This window comes from Lithobates pipiens, unplaced genomic scaffold (assembly GCF_037356315.1).
Source record: "Lithobates pipiens isolate NorthernLeopardFrog02 unplaced genomic scaffold, aLitPip1_a1.2 Scaffold_10, whole genome shotgun sequence".
In the NCBI taxonomy this organism is placed as follows: domain Eukaryota; kingdom Metazoa; phylum Chordata; class Amphibia; order Anura; family Ranidae; genus Lithobates; species Lithobates pipiens.
In genome coordinates this window covers 208,834,778-208,853,375 of record NW_027507686.1, presented here as the reverse complement: position 1 = coordinate 208,853,375, position 18,598 = coordinate 208,834,778, and the positions used below count along the sequence as shown (strand labels likewise).

Below are 18,598 nucleotides of genomic sequence, written 5' to 3'. Positions count from 1 at the left end.
TACCGTGGATAATAGCTTGTTGTTTTAATATATATATATATATATATATATATATATATATATATATATATATATATATATATATATATATATATATATATATATATATATATATATAGAGTAAATATACATGTATATATTTATTTCTTAATTAACATTAAAAACACATGCAAAATTGTAGATAGGGGCTAAAACCGAATGGTAAATTATAAAAAAATGTTTACAAGAATTCTATAAGTTATGTCAAATATTTATGGGAATTCAAGGTTTTAAGAAGCCGAATACATGACCCCTTCTGGTATCGGAAAGGTTAATGAACTTAATTAACCAGAGACAGATCAGTGCCCTACTTCGGCTGCACTGTTTAGTAACAAAGGTAATAGCTTTCCAAGGGAACACAGTGATATGCAATACATTTAGATTAATGACAATCTGGAGAAAAATGAGACCACTTGTTGAAAAGAACCCAGCAGAACAGGGCGAAAAAAAAAAAACACATTTAAAGTTAAAAATGACGTGTCATCTCAACACAAGTGTAAAAGAATCTCCTGCTGTAATTTTCCTGAGCTGGTATTTCTAATAAAAAAAAATGGTCCTGGAGGTATTAATTACACTGGCGGTACAGGAAGAATTTGTGGAATTGCTAAATGCAGTGGTACAGACCAGCACGGGATGACAGGGGAAACTGCAGGAGAGAAGATAGTTTTAGAATTGATATGAAGGATATTGTGCGAGCTTCATGCTAGTCCAGACCCTGTAATGAGCGATTGCCTTATTCTTTGCTTGTCTTTAATAAGCAGATATAATTCCAGACTAGGCTAAGGACTTGCAAACAAAGACAATTAGCTTGGTGACGCCTGAAAAAGAAGTATATAATTGAAGAATGAATAATGTAGGCTGCTTATGTAAAACCAATTCATTAGGATGCATTTGTTTACAGCACTGGTATCATTAGATACAGAAGAGTCAGGCTTGGATAATGGCACAAGAGAAGTGCATATGTATGTAATAATTATTATTATACAGGATTTATATAGCACCAACAGTTTGCACAGCGCTTTACAATGTTAGAGAAAACAGTACAGTTACAATACAATTCAATACAGAAGGAATCAGAGGGCCCTGCTCGAAGAGAAACGTTTTCAGGCATTGCCTAAAAGTGGATAGAGTAGGAGATAATCAGACAGATTAGGGTAGGGAATTCCAAAGGATGGATGAGGCTAGGGAGAAGTCCAGAAGGCAAGCATGGGAGAAGGTGACAGGGGAGCTAGAGAGCAGGAGGTCTTGAGAGGAACAAAGGGAATGAGTAGGTTGGTATTTTGAGACTAGGTTAGTAATGCACCTTGGGGCAGAGTTGTGGTTGGCTTTGTAAGTTCTTGTCAGTATTTTGAAAGTTAATTTGCTGGGTGAGTGGCAGACAATTTGTGGCTGTGGTTTTTAAGGTGGATGACTCTGGCAGCAGCATTTATAATGCACTGATTCATGATGAACTTATAGTTTAAAGTTGAACTCTGGGACTCTGGAGAAGTATTTGGTGTTCTCCGGCCTTAATATTAACTGGGGCAGGTCGTGAATACTGCCACTTGATCCCATACTGATAATGGCTCACTATATGACTCTGTTCCTCCAGTCGGTAAAAAAAAATGAAAACCTTTGCAAACATGTCAGTAAGCAGTAAAAGTAGGACAACTCATGTCACTAGAGGTGTAATTGGCACTATGGTAACAGAAAATTTTGAAAAAAAACTCTAGTTTGGGATTTTTAAGGCAATGAAAAAAATTATTTAGAAAGAAATTCTAAATTATATATAAGAAATTTATTTTGATATATAAAAAAGACAAATTGAGTAGAAGAATTCAACATGTTGCATAAATTGTATTAAAAGCAATGCATAATGTATTGAATGAAGTTGGAAGTTGTAGTTCCCATGTAGCCACCAGTAGAAACCATATGGTAACGAGTAGAGGCAGAAGTCCTAGGCTTTTATGATGCACTCCAGCTACTCCTTTACACAGGCTCCCGAGCCCCACACCCCCTCACTCAATCAGAGCATGGTGCAGACTTGGGGTGCTTTCCCTAGCTAATATTAATTGATGGTTACCATACACTCCTCTCTGGAACAATCCAAATCTCCAGCATCTCTTCTAAATTTCATAGTCGATCATCTGTGTCTTTCCGATCATGCGACCCATGTAATTGTCTGTCACAGTGGTCAACATGACTGGGAACTCCCAATCAAAAAGAATGACTGGGAGCTGCCCATGACAGCTTGGTCCCTGTGCTGGGAGTGGACTCTCAGCACAGAACAAGGGTTCACTTATGAAAAAAATGTGTACTGGGTGGGCATTAAGGCCCACCCAACCCACTACCATATATATGTGTATAGCCAGCGGGAACAGGTTAATAGAGAATATGTTGTGTTTATCGCTATATATATATATATATATATATATATATATATATATATATAATTTTATTTTTTATTTTTAAATCTTGTTTTTGTTATAATTTGTAAATATATAAAATCACAAATTATTCAGTCCAGCTTGATCAATTGGGGATGATTGATTTGGGATTTGAGGAACTTGAATGAGTCCTGACCTCAACCCGATAGAACACCTTTGGGATGAATTAGAGTGGACACTGCAAGCCAGGCCTTCTCAACCACGTCAGTGCCTGATCTCAAAAAGGCGCTTCTGGAAGAATGGTCAAACATTCCCATAGAGACACTCCTAAACCTTGTGGGTAGACTTCCCAGAACAATTGAAGCTGTTATAGCTGCAAAGGGTGGGCCAACTCAATATTGAACCCTATGGACTAAGACTGGGAAGCCATTAAAAGCTCTTGTGCGTGTAAAGGCAGGTGTCCCAATAATTTTGGTAATACAGTGTAGATCAAAATCAATATGTTTACATTTCTAATTTTTTTTAGCAATTGGTTGCAAAATAAATAAATAAATAGCTCCCTATAGTATAAAGTAAGACCCCATACACACTATATTATTATACACAATTTATACACGATTATATACTATACAACTTTTGTTGTCTGATTTCCTTTAGGTTTACCACAACCATGTAAAGCAAGGGTCTGCCTAATTGCATACAAATTGAAACTCTGAAAGGGGTTGTAAAGGTAAGTTTTTTTCACCTTAATCCTATGCATTAGGGTGAAAAAAACACCTGGATGTGACCGCCCCCCCAGCCCCCCCGTTTTACTTATCTGAACCCTCGAACTTGACCCACAGGGAGGCGCTGTCTCTCTGCCCTGGGGTTCTCGACTCTTGATTGGATAGATTGATAGCAGCGCAGCCATTGGCTCTCGCTGCTGTCACTCAAATCTAATGACGCGGTCGCCGGGCGGCGGGGCTGAGTTCTGCATTTGGCCTCTATGGACGCCGAATGCTGGAATCGGGAGCGCGCCCGCAAGGTAACCCCCTAGGAGAATGCTTCTCCTAGGGGGTTATCTGATTGGGGGGAGGAAGCCGCGAGAGCCGCTGAGGGACCCCAGAAGAGCCGGTTCGGGGCCACTCTGTGCAAAATGAGCAGCACAGTGGAGGTAAGTATGACATGTTTATTATTTAAAAAAACAAAAACAAAACAAACCTTTAGTGTCACTTTAAGGTTTGACCTCACATTGTATGGTTTTGGTAAATCCGAAGGAAAAAATCTACAGAAAATTGTATAGTGTGTATCCAGCTTTAGCTATAAATGTTGAATGTAGCTGCATCTTACTGCAATTATATACAGATGACTGCAGCGATTTGCAATCATATGTGCAATCCTGTGACTTCTACTTGTGTATAATCCCAACAGTCACATACTGTACCAAGTTATAATATTCATTTAAAGCATATCTAAACTCCAACAATGAACTCAATGTGGTGCCTTTTGTTCTGGTAAACATACTGTTAAAAGTGTTTTTTGTCAGATTGGTTTGATAAACTAAAAGAAAAACCTTGCTCTTGCCAGGAATTTTGTAAGCTCATAACTTTCTATGCTGACTGTGTTTGATTACATTGTTCTCTGAGAACTACTGAACCATGCATGTTATGGGGAACAGAAGAGTGGTGGGGTTTAATGCCTACCTTGTGTCTTTTGTCCTGATATAGTAAGGCGAGTGAGTGTTGTCAGCCTAGAAAACAAATGTAGTCAACACTAAGGATGAGCTCCGGCATGTTTGCACACTCCATGTGCAGAGACCGCCAGAAAGTCAGCGCAGTGCTGCGCTGCGCTAATCACAAGGAGTGAGACATTGCCCCGATGCGCGGCTGCAGATATCGGGAAATGTCTCACTGCCTGTGATCAGCACAGCGCTGCGCCGACTTCCTGGTGGGTTCTGCATGTGGACCATGCGAACACGCCAGAGCTCATCCCTAGTCACCACATTTAACCTCTTGCCATTGCCTATAAGCAAATCTTTAGATAGATATTTAATCCTGGACAATGTTTTTGACCATGTGATCACTGTGATTGCATACCTCCCAACATTTTGAGATGGGAATGAGGAACACCTACTTGCAAACGTATGTAGGAATAGGACACGCCTCCTGCCACACCTCCTTAAAGAAGAATTAACCCAAATAAAAAGGTTAATTCAATCCACAAGGGCTTTTTTTAACCACTGCTATTCCTTTATATTGGCTTTTAAAATTTGAAAATGCAGCAATTTAGAATTTGAATGAAAGGTTTAGAACAGGGAAACACTTTTTGAAAGTTAAGACGTGCATTTTATATACAACTATAGAGATCAGACCAAAATAAGGAGGAAAGAAGGACAGAGGGACATTGCACGAAATCAGGGACAGTCCTTAAAAATCAGGGACAGTTGGGAGCTATGTGATTGGCCATCACATGATTGGGACCTCGGGGGCGGGGGCACATGATGAACGTGGGGGGAGCCTGTATTGGAGCTGAAATGGATAGAGCATAACCTTGTCGGGAGTATAGTCAGTGTACAGTATGTCACTTTTTTTTCACAAGAAGCCATTTGTTCCATTGGTTTAGTGATCAATAACTGTTCATTATTGATTAATCATTGATTAATCAATAATGATTTTAGAAGCTCAGCTAAGCTACTAAAAATCTCCTGTGTAACTCAAACTAATGAGGTGACTGCCAGCAACTGGTAAGATCTCTCAATAGCAAGATTTAAATTGCCCTGTGTGGATGATCCCTTACCCCTAGAAATGGTAGATAAGGTTGGATGGGACCAGATTGCTGAGTTTCATTGATCGCATCTGTTCTTTTACTACAGTGATAATCTGTACCAGATGACCTCCCAGCTAGAATGCATGACATGGAACCAGATGAATTTGAGTTCTTCACTGAAAGGGTAGGAATTCTCTAAATGTCCATTGTGTATATAAGAACTGCACTGTTGTATCTTCATAATTCTGCTTCTATACACTGCATTATTTGTGTGTAATGAGTACTGTGACTTGCAGAAAAAACACATTATGCTTTCTTGCAATGTGTGGTGTAATCAGCACCAATAAAATCAAATACAAGAAGTGAGAATCAAATACATAAAAGGATACAATTTCATTGGCTGCTGTGGTTTAGTGCCTTTTGAACATAGTCATTTTACTTTATTAAAGGGAATTTTCCTTTTTTTTTCCCCGTGAGATAAGGCTTTATTTTTATTTAATTTTTATATTGTGTGTGTGTGTGTAAATATACACTATATTACCAAAAGTTACATACAAGTGCCTTCACAAAGTATTCACACTCATTGAAATTTTCCACATTTTGTCATGTTACCACCAAAAATTTGAATGTATTTAATTGGGATTTTATGTGATTGACCAACACAAAGTGGCACATAATTGTGAAGTGGAAGGAAAATGATAAATGGTTATCAACATTTTTTACAAATAAATGTGTGAAAAGTGTGGCATACATTTGTATTCAGTCCCCTTTACTCAGATAACCCTAACTAAAATCTAATGGAACCAATTGCTTTCAGAAGTCACCTACTTAGTAAATAGAGTTCACCTGTGTTTAATTTAATCTCAGTATAAATATATCTGTTCTGTGAAGCCTCCACAGGTTTGTTAGAGAACCTTAGTGAACAACCAGCATCATGAAGGCCAAGGAACACACCAGACAGGTCAGGGATAATAAAGTTGTTGAGAAGTTTAAAGCAGGGTTAGGTTGTAAAAAAAATATGCCACACTTTGTACATCTCACAGAGCACTGTTCAATCCATCATTCAAAAATGGAAAGAGTATGGCAAAACTGCAAACCTACCAAGACATGGCCGTCCACCTAAACTGACAGGCCGGGCAAGGAGAGCATTAATGAGAGAAGCAGCCAAGAAACCCTTGGTAACTCTGGAGGAGCTGCAGAGATCCACACCTCAGATGGGAAAATATGTCCACAGGACAACTATTGGTCGTGCTCTCCACAAATCTGGCCTTTATGGAAGAGTGGCAAGAAGAAAGCCATTGATGAAAGAAAGCCATGAAAAGTCTTTTTTGCAGTTTGCAAGAAGCCATGTGGGGGACACAGCAAACATGTGGAAGAAGGTGCTCTGGTCAGATGAGACCAAAATTTTACTTATTGGCATAAAAGCAAAAAAATATGTGTGCCGGAAAACTAACACTGCACATCACCCTGAACACACCATCCCCACGTGAAACATGGTGGTGGCACCATTATGTTGTAGGGATGCTTTTCTTCAGTAGGGACAGGTAAGCTGGTCAGAGTTGATGAGAAGATGGATGGAGCCAAATACAGGACAATCTTGAGACTGGGGAGGAGGTTCACCTTCCAGCAGGACAGCGACCCTAAGCATACAGCCAGATCTACAATGGAATGATTTTTATCAAAGCATATTCATTTGTTAAAATAGCCCAGTCAAAGTCCAGACCTAAATCCAATTGAGAATCTGTGGCAGGACTTCACAGACGCTCTCCATCCAATCTGACAGAGCCTGGGCTATTTTTCAAATAGGATTGAGCAAAAATGTCACTGTCTAGATGTGCAAAGATGGTAGAGGCATCCCCAAAAGAAACGCAGTTGTAGTTGCAGTGAAAGGGGGATCTACAAAGTATTGACTTAGGGGGGCTGAATACAAAGGTATACCACACCTTACTTATTTGTAAAAAATTTTGAAAACTATTTATAATTTTCCTTCCATTTTACAATTATGTGCCAATTTGTGTTGGTCTATCACATCAAATCCCAATAAAATACATTTATATTTTTGGCTGTAACATGAGATAATGTGGAAAATTTCAAGGGGTATGAATACTTTTTCAAGGCACTGTAATTAGTTAGGTTAAAAAAAGACACAAGTCCATATAGTTCAACCAAAATAACAAACAAAAAAAAAAAAAACGACAAGGTTTCTGTATTTGGAAATGAAATCTCTTTTCCTCTAGACATAAAGAGTGCCCCTTTGTCCTCTGTGATGGGCAAAAGTATACACGATCCTATTGTTGGCCAACCGAACGTCTGATTTTTGTCAAAAGGGAGTGTGCCTGGATCTTGTCTTGCATACTAACGGCACACCATTGTTGGCCAACAAACAAGAACGTAGTGACGTACTAGGAGGAATTTCAGCTCTTGAGCGCCACCCTTTGGGCCCCTTCTGCTAATTTCTTGTTTGGTGAAGATTGATTCTGAGCAGGTGTGTTTGTACTTTCAACTTTTGTGTGGTGGATTTGTGTACTGACGATACGAAAATCAGACAACAGATCGCTGTCCACCGAAAATGTACTAGTCTGCCATCCAACATTTGTTGGCCGAAAGTTTGACAACAGATGTCATATGGAGCGTACTAACAGTCAGATTTTAGAATGACAGTCTGTCAGCAGACAATCCCCTGTCAAAAATCAGATCGTGTGTACGAAGCTTTAGTCTGTAGGGTTCGATTTTGAGTAGGCCCCCTCTTTGCAGCTATGACAGCTTCAACTCTTCTGAGAAGGCTGTCCACAAGGTTTAGGAGTGTGTCTATGGGAATGTTTGACCATTCTTCCAGAAGCGTGTTTTTGAGGTCAGGCACTGATGTTGGATGAGAAAGCCTGGCTCTCAGTCTCTGCTCTAATTCATCCCAAAGGTGTTCTATTGGGTTGAGGTCAGGACTCTTTATGGACCTTGCTTTGTGCACTGGTCCAAATCATTTGGTGGAGGGGCGATTATGGTGTGAGGTTGTTTTTCAGGGGTTGGGCTTGGCACCTTAGTTCCAGTGAAGGGAAATCTTAAGGCGTCAGCATATCAAGACATTTTGGACAATTTCATGCTCCCGACTTTGTGGGAACAGTTTGGGGATGGCACCTTCCTGTTCCAACATGACTGAGGACCAAGCCCATAAAGACATGGATGAGTGAGTTTGGGATGGAGGAACTTGACTGACCTGCACAGTCCTGACCTCAACCCAATAGAACATCTTTGGGATGAATTAGAGCAGAGACTGTGAGCCAGGACTTTTTGTCTACATCAGTGCCTGACCTCACAAATTCTCCTCTGGAAGCCCCCCTCACACCTGTACAGAGCTCTCCTGCACCCGCCCCTTCCTTCTCCCATCCCCGTCAGACAGCCAGGCCCTTCTAGAGGCTTGGGGCCTCAGGCCCCTACTAGTGTATGGGCTCTGTACCCCCCCTGATGGCGGCCTGATGCCTGCGAAGCCCAACTCCCTTTCCCCACTGCTACTTCTATTTGTCTGGCTCTGAGGGGGCCCCATGTGAACCCACTCAGTAAAAAGACCCCGTTTATGGGCAGGCTGATTGTACCCAACTTGATCCATCGAGCAACCTGGGTAGAACAGACATGTTGGATCTATAGCATGCAATTATTGGCAGCAGTTATAGCTGTTAGCAATAATTGTTGTGTTCTCCTGGCAGGGACGGCTGTATGTGCCACCCTGCTTAGCTCCTTGGGAGAGACCTGTGGTGGCAGGAAAGAAAATCACATAATCTATGGCCTTCCTTAGCTGCAAAGGCAGATATATGGGGATATACACATGCCACCTCCATGATGATTTGCATTGCATTTCTGTAAAAATTATTTCCTCCATCATGTTTGGCAGTAAATTGGGGCATGCATGTAGCAAGTAAACAAGACCACACTGCAACTGCCCTGCAACTGCATGCAGTAGCGCAGGATTTCTCAACTCCAGTCCTCAAGGCACCCCAACAGGTCATGTTTTCAGGATTTCAATCAGATGAAACGGCTGTGGTAATTACTAAGGCAGTGAAACTGATCAAATCACCTGTGCAAAATAATGGCAAGCCTGAAAACATGACCTGTTGGGGCGCCTTGTGGACTGGAGTTGAGAAATCCTGTGCTATTGCATGCAGTTGCAGGGTAGTTGCAGTGTGGTCTTGTTTACTTGCTACATGCATGCCCCAATTTACTGCCAAACACGAGTTGAGAAACACTACAGTAGAGTACAGTAATGCAGGCTTTTAGGTGTTAAAACAGGTAATGAGGAGCTGACATAGCATTTTCTCACTGCCTATCAGACACCCTCTGAAAAGTGATCCACTGTGGATCCCTCTTCAGATGGCTAAAACAAGTGTAAATTAGTGTGATTTATGCAAAACTGTCTAAGTTGGCTATCGTGGTTTGCAGCTGTTGCAAATACACAAAATGTTGCAAATATTTTCTAAATGAGAAATGTCTGATTTGCAATGATGTACTGTACATTTGATTTTGAATGTACTCTGTATTAAGGCAGAACTCCACGTTATGAACAAAATAAATAATTGTCCAGCATGTATTTAAAAAAAGAAAAAAAAAAAAAAACGACTTTTGCTGCAATACTCCCCTTCAAGCTGACTCTATCCTCTGCCACTAGTTGCCACTTCCTGTAAGCCCAGGCTGTCATGGACACACCTCCTGGTGATGTCACTGGTCTGGTCAGAAGACAAGATTAAAGAAATGTATCTAGTGAATACAGTTGGGGAGGGTATTTAAGAAAGGTGGAGATGGGCTTATTTGTATAATAAAGATGTTACATATTTTTAAAGAAGTTTATAAAACAGAAAAACTTAAATTTTACCCTAAATTATAAAAACGTTAAAGCTAAATTCAAAACATAAAGCTGATGATGGTGATGATGGTGACACTGGAGATGATGAAGGTCTACAATACTGCTTTAAAATGTGCCCATGCAACTGAAACATCATAGGTTTATCCATATTCATACATTTAAAAACATTTTTAAAGTGAGCTGCAGAGCGGAAACCCATCAACCTTGACCAACATCTGAACTCTAAATGTAAAAGATTAAAGATGGGACATAATCTTCAGGGAACAGCTAAAATACAAGACACAATAGATATTGTACAGCTCATGTCTTGCAGTTCTAAAACTTCACAGGCTGTTAAAAAAAATGACCTGAATGTTCTTCAAGGATAAAGGAAGAAAAACTATATAGATGATCTATGGCCACACGAGCAAAGATGAAAAGTTCCTTTCCCTTTTTAGACCAAAGTTGCCGAATCTGTGGAAAATCAGCCCTAGACATAGCCTCATCTCCAAGATGTAAAGCCAAAATATTTATCTGTCTTTGTTTGGCTCAAAGTTACAATGCAGTTTGGTATGTCTAGCATGAAGGGCCATAAACATAAGTCTGAAATATTTGTAAACTTTATGGCCGTCTATAAAGTTTTTTGAACTTTTTGCTGTTTAGTAACTTATACAAGTTTTCATCTCATGTGCAAAAAATTATGCACAATGTAAATTCAAGAGACAAAGAGATAGTAGGCTGATTTCACAAAGCTGTAACACAAAAATGTGGGTCTTTATTTTATCCATGGGACTGTATTTTCTCATTTTTTTAAAATAACAATTCCTTTATCAATTTTCTAGCTTTGTGAATTTAACTTTCTGTTTTTAAAAGAAAAATATGCTCTCTAGGTGTGGCCATTGTGGGGATGTTCTGCACACCTAGTAGATATGTCCACGACTGGTAGGCTTTTGGTCTTGAGTGTTTGGCCTGTTCCACCCGAACATCCGAAAGGATGCTAAATTTGACTTACTGCACTGCCTTATCCTGGGCTTATTTGCTCATCAGCAAAAATTGGCATGGAAAAGAAGAAAGGTAACAGCTCTCTCTGCAGAGACATCTCAATCCATACACAAGGTCCACTCACAGGTGCCGAGGCTCGATGTGTCCCAACACACTCTAATGCAACAGTAGTAAGAAGAGCCGACAAAACTGTAATTCTTGAAGTATCGTTTATTGGTACATCGGAGTGACAATAGAACAATAAAGCAAAAATTGGCATCCTATCTGTTTATATTAGCTAAGAGAAAGATTGCCCAAGCTTGGAAGAAGCCCACAGTCCCAGGGAGTGAGAGACAGTTTGATGGCTATGATGCTCAATCAACACATGTCCAGTATCCTTAGGCTTCATGTACACCTTGCCTACATTTACCACGGCTGGGGAAAAACGCAAATCATCGGCGGTCAAAACGTTTCTATCCTGAACGCAAATTAAGGAGAGGGAGGTTGAACCTCACCTAACTGCAGCAGCTTCTAAACTCTGCTAAAAGCCTATGTGTACATTGACACATTGACAGGCCTTTATGGAGTTGAATTTAGGATCTTTGGCAAAGAAAAATTCCAAAGCTCCTAAACTGAAGTGTAGGTGCTGCTAGTGTACACAAAGCCTTATTGACTCTCACATAAAGTTCTTGAAAATTTGGGAACTGTGGTGGGCATATGCCCTCCCTTCAGTGTGGGTCAGCTTTGATTGGCATCCCCAATGATCCCTAGTCCCTATCCTTTCCTTCCCCCCTCTTCTTGTTCTTTTTCTATTATTCTTGCCTTCTTGACAGGTTCCTATGCCCCTTTTTGAATTCTCTGTGAATCCACGCTCAACGGCAATGTTGTCTGGAACGCCACATGTCCTGACATGCAATGCTGGCTCCGAGGACCTCCTCAGAACCCCTATTCTATGGCGTATTTATGTATATTAAGATTGCCTGTGGAGGATGTTTCTCCTCTTTTGTTCATAATGTGCAAGTCTGTCTTTACCCATGTCGCAGTCCTAGCCCCTGCGTGGGTGGACCAGGTGCTCCTCTTTGTTATTTTGTTTTACTGGTATACTTGAATAATGCATGTATAAAGTGTAATTACCTAAAGATGCCTGCACATAGCTAAACTACTCTCCAAAATTTCTGGCTGTTCTAAAATGAAAAGCCTTGCCATTTCCTGGTAGTGGCAACGCTTGCCTACTACTTCCAAATAGCCAGAGAGACAGCTCTATCATAGTGTTGGGCCAAGTGGTAGACATAGTTACCAAAAGGGACCCTGTGCAAGACTAATTTTCTAACCTGTTACTCAGGTTCGGTCACATGATTGGCTCTCCTGTGCCAGCTAGCAGCAGCTTCAGGGAAGAGGAGGGAGCGCCGACAACAGATGGCCCATGGTAAGCATATGGGTGACGTCACCGCTCAGGCATTCCAGCCGTTGTTGGAACGCTCTCTCATCTTCCCTGTAGCCAGCAGTTGCTGACACAAGGGATATCATATGATCGGGCTGGAGTGGCCTGAGAATAGGTAAGTACTGTAAATGCATCTTTCTTCCACAGGTAAGTTAGTTTAGGTGTTAGAAGTAGGGGAGGGAGCAATTTTAAGATTAGTTAGATCTATCCCGTAACTCTACTTAACAAATCAGATTTTGTTGCACTGTAGTCAATGGATCGGTACAGTGCCTATTTTATTTGACCTCAATGTGTATTTATTCATTTTGGATTAAGCTGGGGGAAAGGTTGAAAATCTCATCTGTGTCTCTTTGGGGAAATGACCCATTCACTTCCTGCCCTGTGTGGACACAACATGGAGGGAGAGGACAGCTCTCCAAAATGAGGTGAATGTCTTCTTAGACAGATATCACCAAAGCAAGCGTCCCCTTTGGATGGTTTCCCCTCTATTCTAATGCTGGTGACAACTCAAAATTTTGAACTTTCCCACACTTTCAGACCAAGTGACAGTGGAGCAATTCTCTCTAACTGGGGCGCAGAGAGTGCTAAAAACATAAGCTAAAATATTGACACAATCTAGCAACTGCATGTTAATTGAAGTAGACCTTGCAATAAACTGCAAGGTCTGCTCAAATTGTCTCAGCTTCAGGTCTATTAATCAGTGGCGTAACTAGAACCTTCAGGGCCCCGATGAAAGAAACCATGAAGGGCCCCCCTGAACCCCAGCCAGGGCCCTTCCCTCCGAGTCCGGCGGTGGAACTCCAGGGCGGGGTCACAGGTATGACCTTTGTGAGCCCTGTAGTTCCACCACTGGTATCAGTAGTTTTTTATATTATTTTTTTTTTTAATTTTTAGGTGCCCCATTGGGGGACTGTCCCTAGGCAGGATGGGGTCCCCGTCCCCAAAAGAGAGGAGGTCCTTTTCTCCAGGGCAGATGAAGTTACTGCCCCCAGGTGAGAAGGGGTCCCTGTCCCCAGGGGAGGTGGGGGTCCCTGTCCCCACGTCAGAAGGGGTCCCTGTCCCCAGGGGGAGATGGAGGGGGTATGTAATGGTGTGTGGGGGATGGGGTCCTCTCACTCACCATGACCAAGCTGCAGGCCGCGCACTCATCCATGTTGGCCTGGGCTCCGTCCAGTGTGCTGGATGGGCGATCAGCATATCTCCCAGAAAGACCTTTCATCATCTGTGTATGACGGGGAGGAGGGGGGCTGGCAGACAAGCCTGCAGTGTCCTCCGGGGAGCCGGCTCTCATAGGGCTGCACTGCATCTGTGTGCTTAAAGTTTGTTTACCCGGGAGAAGTATGCAGTGCAGTGTGGGCCGGACTCGGAGGGGCGGGACTCTGGCTGGGGAGAACAGACATTGGACTGAGCGGCAATGCATGGAGCAGGAGAGGGGTACTCTGAGGAGCCGGCCGAGGACACAGGTCATGCGGGGAATGCCCAACTAAAGAGCAGCTAGTGCGATAGTCGAGCATGGAGCTCTGCTAGTCACCCTCCACCTCCAGCCACCCGTGTGCATGGTGCACTGGTACCCCTAGCTGCCTATGCTGCTGCCGGCCATATGTAGAGGGGGCTGCATGGGCCCCCTGCATCACAGGGCCCAGTTGCGGTCGCAACTGCTGCACCCCCTATAGTTACGCCCCTGCTATTAATGGTAAAGAGACAGTGACTAAAACTAAAACCCTCCTTCCCAGTCATTTATACTTACCCAGCCACACACCCCCACCACCTCACCGTTGCACCATCCCTGGCTATCTAAGCTCTGGCAGAGACAGAGTGGTGATATCATGGCATCTGGTGATCGCCTGGTGATTGGCTGCTTAGGCCCTGGCCACTGGTGATTACACATGCTCCTCTACACCCTGCTTTATTAGTGAGGGCTTTGGCATTGTGGAAGGGTGGTAAGGGAGCAAGTCTGTGTAACTGTATACATGCCAGGGGGAGGGGGGAGAAGTGGCAAAAACAGGTCTAAGTGACAATGTTTATTAACAGATCATCTGTAGAGTGATTTCTATCTAGATATAGAAAATGTGTGAGGTGTTGATAATGTTAGGGTATATTAACATTTTCCACTAATTAATTCATTTGCTCACCACTAACTACTGTTACTTGTAAACACAGAAGCTCAGCTTCTCCCGATACCTCCCACAGAACCTTCCTGCCCCTGCATTCAGGGCCAGAACAAGGGAGGGACAGCTACCTGGGAGTGCTGTTTTCATGGGCAGGAGGTGGGGCAATGCATGCTGAGTTGCCACTTGGTGTCACCCTCCTGATGATCCCACTGCTGATGCTAGCCAAAAGGGAGAGGGAAGGTCAGAAGTGAGTGTGCCCTCAGTGCTCTGTGCTTTTCATGTGCAAAGGGGAGGGCTGTGGGGATGCAGAGGTCAGAGCTAAGGAGCTGTAGAACAAGGCTGTTAAGCTTAGCTTTTGAGGGGAGGTTGCAGAGATAAGCTGTATAATAAGGATGCAGAAGTAAACTGCAGTGAGAGAGTGCAGAAATGAGCTGTGGATGGAGGGGGGTGGGGGGTGCAGATTGGGAGTTGCAGATGGGTGAGGGATGCAGAGGTGAGCTGTGGACAGTTGTGGATAGGAGTTTTATTAATGGTTGTTCAACAGACTAAAAGAGCGAAAATAAGAGATGTTCATTATAAGCCCTATAATACCCTTTACATCTAGCAATAACATATTTTTTTCCTACTGCAGTGTCTATCCTTTTTCCGGGGTTGTCACAAAGTCTTATAGGGTTGTCAAGAGATCCTAAAAGAATTGTCTACCTATTAGTTTTGGATAGTTGGCAGCCTTTTGAATCACCACATCCTTATTTCTCTTTGGGACACCAGCTGCACAATATTGACATTCAAATTCCCAGCTCCAGCCTCCTTCCAGTGCTATCACAGAAGACTAATATTCTACATGATATATTTCTTCATCTATTTTTCATTATGGATGATGCAGGAGGAGAAGTGAGACCTCCCCCAGCTGCAGCAGAGTGAGACCCCCTAGGGTTGAGAATTCCAATCTTGGCGCTGAAGTGCAAGAGAGACATAGGAAATCTATGAGCGATTCATCAGCATCCACCATAACTAAAATTCCATGTTCAGGTTGACCAAGCCTAAACTCTGAATATTCTTTAGGGCAGGGGTCTCCAAACTTTTTACTTTGAGGGCCACATTTTATATTTTACACATATTCGCAGTCTGGAAAAACCATTTATAAATAAATCCACAGCAAAATGAGATGTGCTGGGAGGGAAGATGGCTGAAAAGTTAGAGGGGTTTTTAAACTAGGCGAAGGGAGGAAGGTCCAGAGGTAGAGATAGTCAGCAATGAACATATTCCAGAGGGTAGTATTGGGTGCATTAGTGGTAGGTTGACTAAAGCACATAAACCCAAGGTAAGTATAGTAACAAGTCCTATTTGCAATATCGGAACACCCTATAAGAGGGCAGTATGCGACCGGTCTAGACTTCGTGGCATGTTCACCAATGACAAGATGGGTGAACTAGAGATACTGTTGAACGAGGAGGGTTTTCCGATTTTGTAGGAATTTCAGAGACCTGGTTCAACAGCTCTCATGATTGGCTGGTAACCATTCAAGGGTATTCCCTTTGTTGCAGGGATAGAGAGGGTACAAAAAGGGGGAGGGGTGTGCATATATATCAAGAATAATGTACAAGTGAATGTGAGAGATGATATCAAAAAGGGAGCTAGAGAGGAGGTGGAATCCTTATGGGTAGAGCTGCAAAGAGATGAGGCTAAGGGGGAAATAATACTGGGAATATGCTATAGGCCCCCTAACCTGAGGGAGACGGACCTCCTATCACAATTTGGATTAGCAGCAAGGATGGGAAGTGTTATCATTTGCAAGACAATTGAATGGGTCAGATGGTAGACACACCAACTAGAAACTAGATCTACTGATTACCAACAATACAGACCTAATCACGGATGTGGTAATACGGGGCAATTTAGGAAACAGCAATCACAGGTCAATTGGCTTCAGTATAAATCACACAAATAGGAAGCATAAGGGGAACACAAAGACACTGAATTTCAAAAGAGCCAACTTCCCTAAACTACAAACCTTGCTAGAAGATATAAATTGGGAAAAAGTCTTAGGACCAAAGAACAAGAAGGAGAGATGGGGTTGCTTCAAGAGCATATTAACCACTTGCCGACCGCCGCACGACGATATACGTCGGCAGAATGGCACGGGCAGGCATATGGGCGTATATATAAGTCCCTGCCTGCCCGCGGGTGGGGGGCCCGATCGGGCCCCCCCCCGGTGCCTGCGGCGGTCGGCATTTCTTCGAGAGCGATCCGGGATGAGGGGGCGGCCATTCATTCATGGCCACCCCCTCGCGATCGCTCTCGACGAATGGAAATCCCCCGTGACATCACTTCCTCTCCTGTAATGTAAACACAGGAGAGGAAGTGATGTATTCTCTCCTCCGTGTCGGTATTTTCCGTTCCGACACGGAGGAGAGCGGATCGGTGAGTTGCACCAACACTCTACACACACAGTAGAACATGCCAGGCACACTCACACCCCCCCTTTACCCCCCGATCACCCCCCCAATTACCCCTGCCCCCCAGTCACAGTGACACCAATGTCATTTTTTTTTTTTTTTTTTTTTTTTTTGCATTGGTGTCATTTGTGACTGTAATAACTGTTAGGGCAGTTAGAGTTAGCCCCCTTTAGTTCTGATGTACCCCCCTAACCCCCCCAATAAAGGTTTAACCCCGTGATCACCCCCCGTCGCCAGTGTCACTAAGGCTGGGTTCACATTGCAGCGGTTTATGAGAACGAATGTGATTCGCACCGCACTGCAGTGCAAATCACATCCGATCTCTGTGCGATTCGAGTTCAGCCATTCGCCGCACCCGCCACACCCGCCGCACCCGCCGCAAATTCGCACGGGACCCTTTTTTTGGCCCGCAGCAGAATCGGATCGCATGGGTGTTCACACCATGCGATCCGAGTTTGCAGATCGCACTGCGATATGCGAACTGATCTGGGGGTGTCAGTAACATTTCACTGACACTCCCAGCAGTTCGCATAGGGCAGTGTGAACTGCCGCCGGGAGGCATGCGATGCGGGAACCCGCCGCGGATTCGCGGCGTTTCCGCATCGCTCCAGTGTGAACCCAGCCTAATAAGCGATCATTTTTCTGATCGCCGTATTAGTGTCACAGGTGACGCTAGTTAGGCAGGTAGGTATTTAGGTTCGCCGCAGCTTTTTATAGCGCCAGGGACCCCCATATACTACCGCATAAAGCCCCCTGATTGCCCCCTAGTTAACCCTTTCACCAGTGATCACCATATAACTGTTACAGGTGACGCTGGTTGGTTAGTTATTTTTTTTATAGTTTCAGGGCACCCGCCATTTATTACCTAGTCTCACTAGTGTACCCCTAAATTTAGGGGTGTCTACTTTCCAAAATGGGGTCATTTGGGGGGGGTTTGTGCCATCTTGGCATTTTATGGCCTTCAAAACTGTAACGCCCTTAGAAAGCCTGAAGGCGGTGCTTGGTTTTCGGGGCCCCGTACGCGGCTAGGCTCCCAAAAAGTCCCACATATGTGGTATCCCCGTACTCAGGAGAAGCAGCAGAATTTATTTTGGGGTGTCATTTCACATATGCCCATGGCATGCGTGAGCAATATATCATTTAGTGACAACTTTGTGAAAAAAAAAAAAAAAAAAAAAAGTTTGTAATTTTCCCGCAACTTGTGGCAAAATATAAAATATTCCATGGACTCAACATGCCTCTCAGCAAATAGCTTGGGGTGTCTACTTTCTAAAATGGGGTCATTTGTGGGGGTTTTGTGCCATCTTGGCATTTTATGGCCTTCAAAACTGTAATAGGTAGTGAGGAGTGAAGTCAAATATTTACGCCCTTAGAAAGCCTGAAGGCGGTGCTTGGTTTTCGGGGCCCCGTACGCGGCTAGGCTCCCAAAAAGTCCCACATATGTGGTATCCCCGTACTCAGGAGAAGCAGCAGAATTTATTTTGGGGTGTCATTTCACATATGCCCATGGCATGTGTGAGCAATATATCATTTAGTGACAACTTTGTGAAAAAAAAAAAAAAAAAAAAAAAGTTTGTAATTTTCCCGCAACTTGTGGCAAAATATAAAATATTCCATGAACTCAACATGCC

The 18,598-nt window shown here is 43.1% G+C and overlaps 1 protein-coding gene across 3 annotated transcripts in view; it reads left to right on the top strand.

Annotated features, from left to right (window-relative positions):
* The window catches only part of WT1 (WT1 transcription factor), a 101,522-nt gene that overhangs the window by 59,809 nt on the left and 23,115 nt on the right, over positions 1-18,598 (top strand). For 2 of the 3 annotated variants that reach the window (XM_077460894.1, XM_077460893.1), the window contains exon 4: positions 5,257-5,334. The exons of the other annotated variant lie outside the window; for it this stretch is intronic. In XM_077460894.1, coding sequence (XP_077317020.1) covers positions 5,257-5,334 — 78 coding nt within the window. The remainder of the gene's footprint in view (positions 1-5,256; positions 5,335-18,598) is intronic. 3 annotated transcript variants of the gene reach the window in all.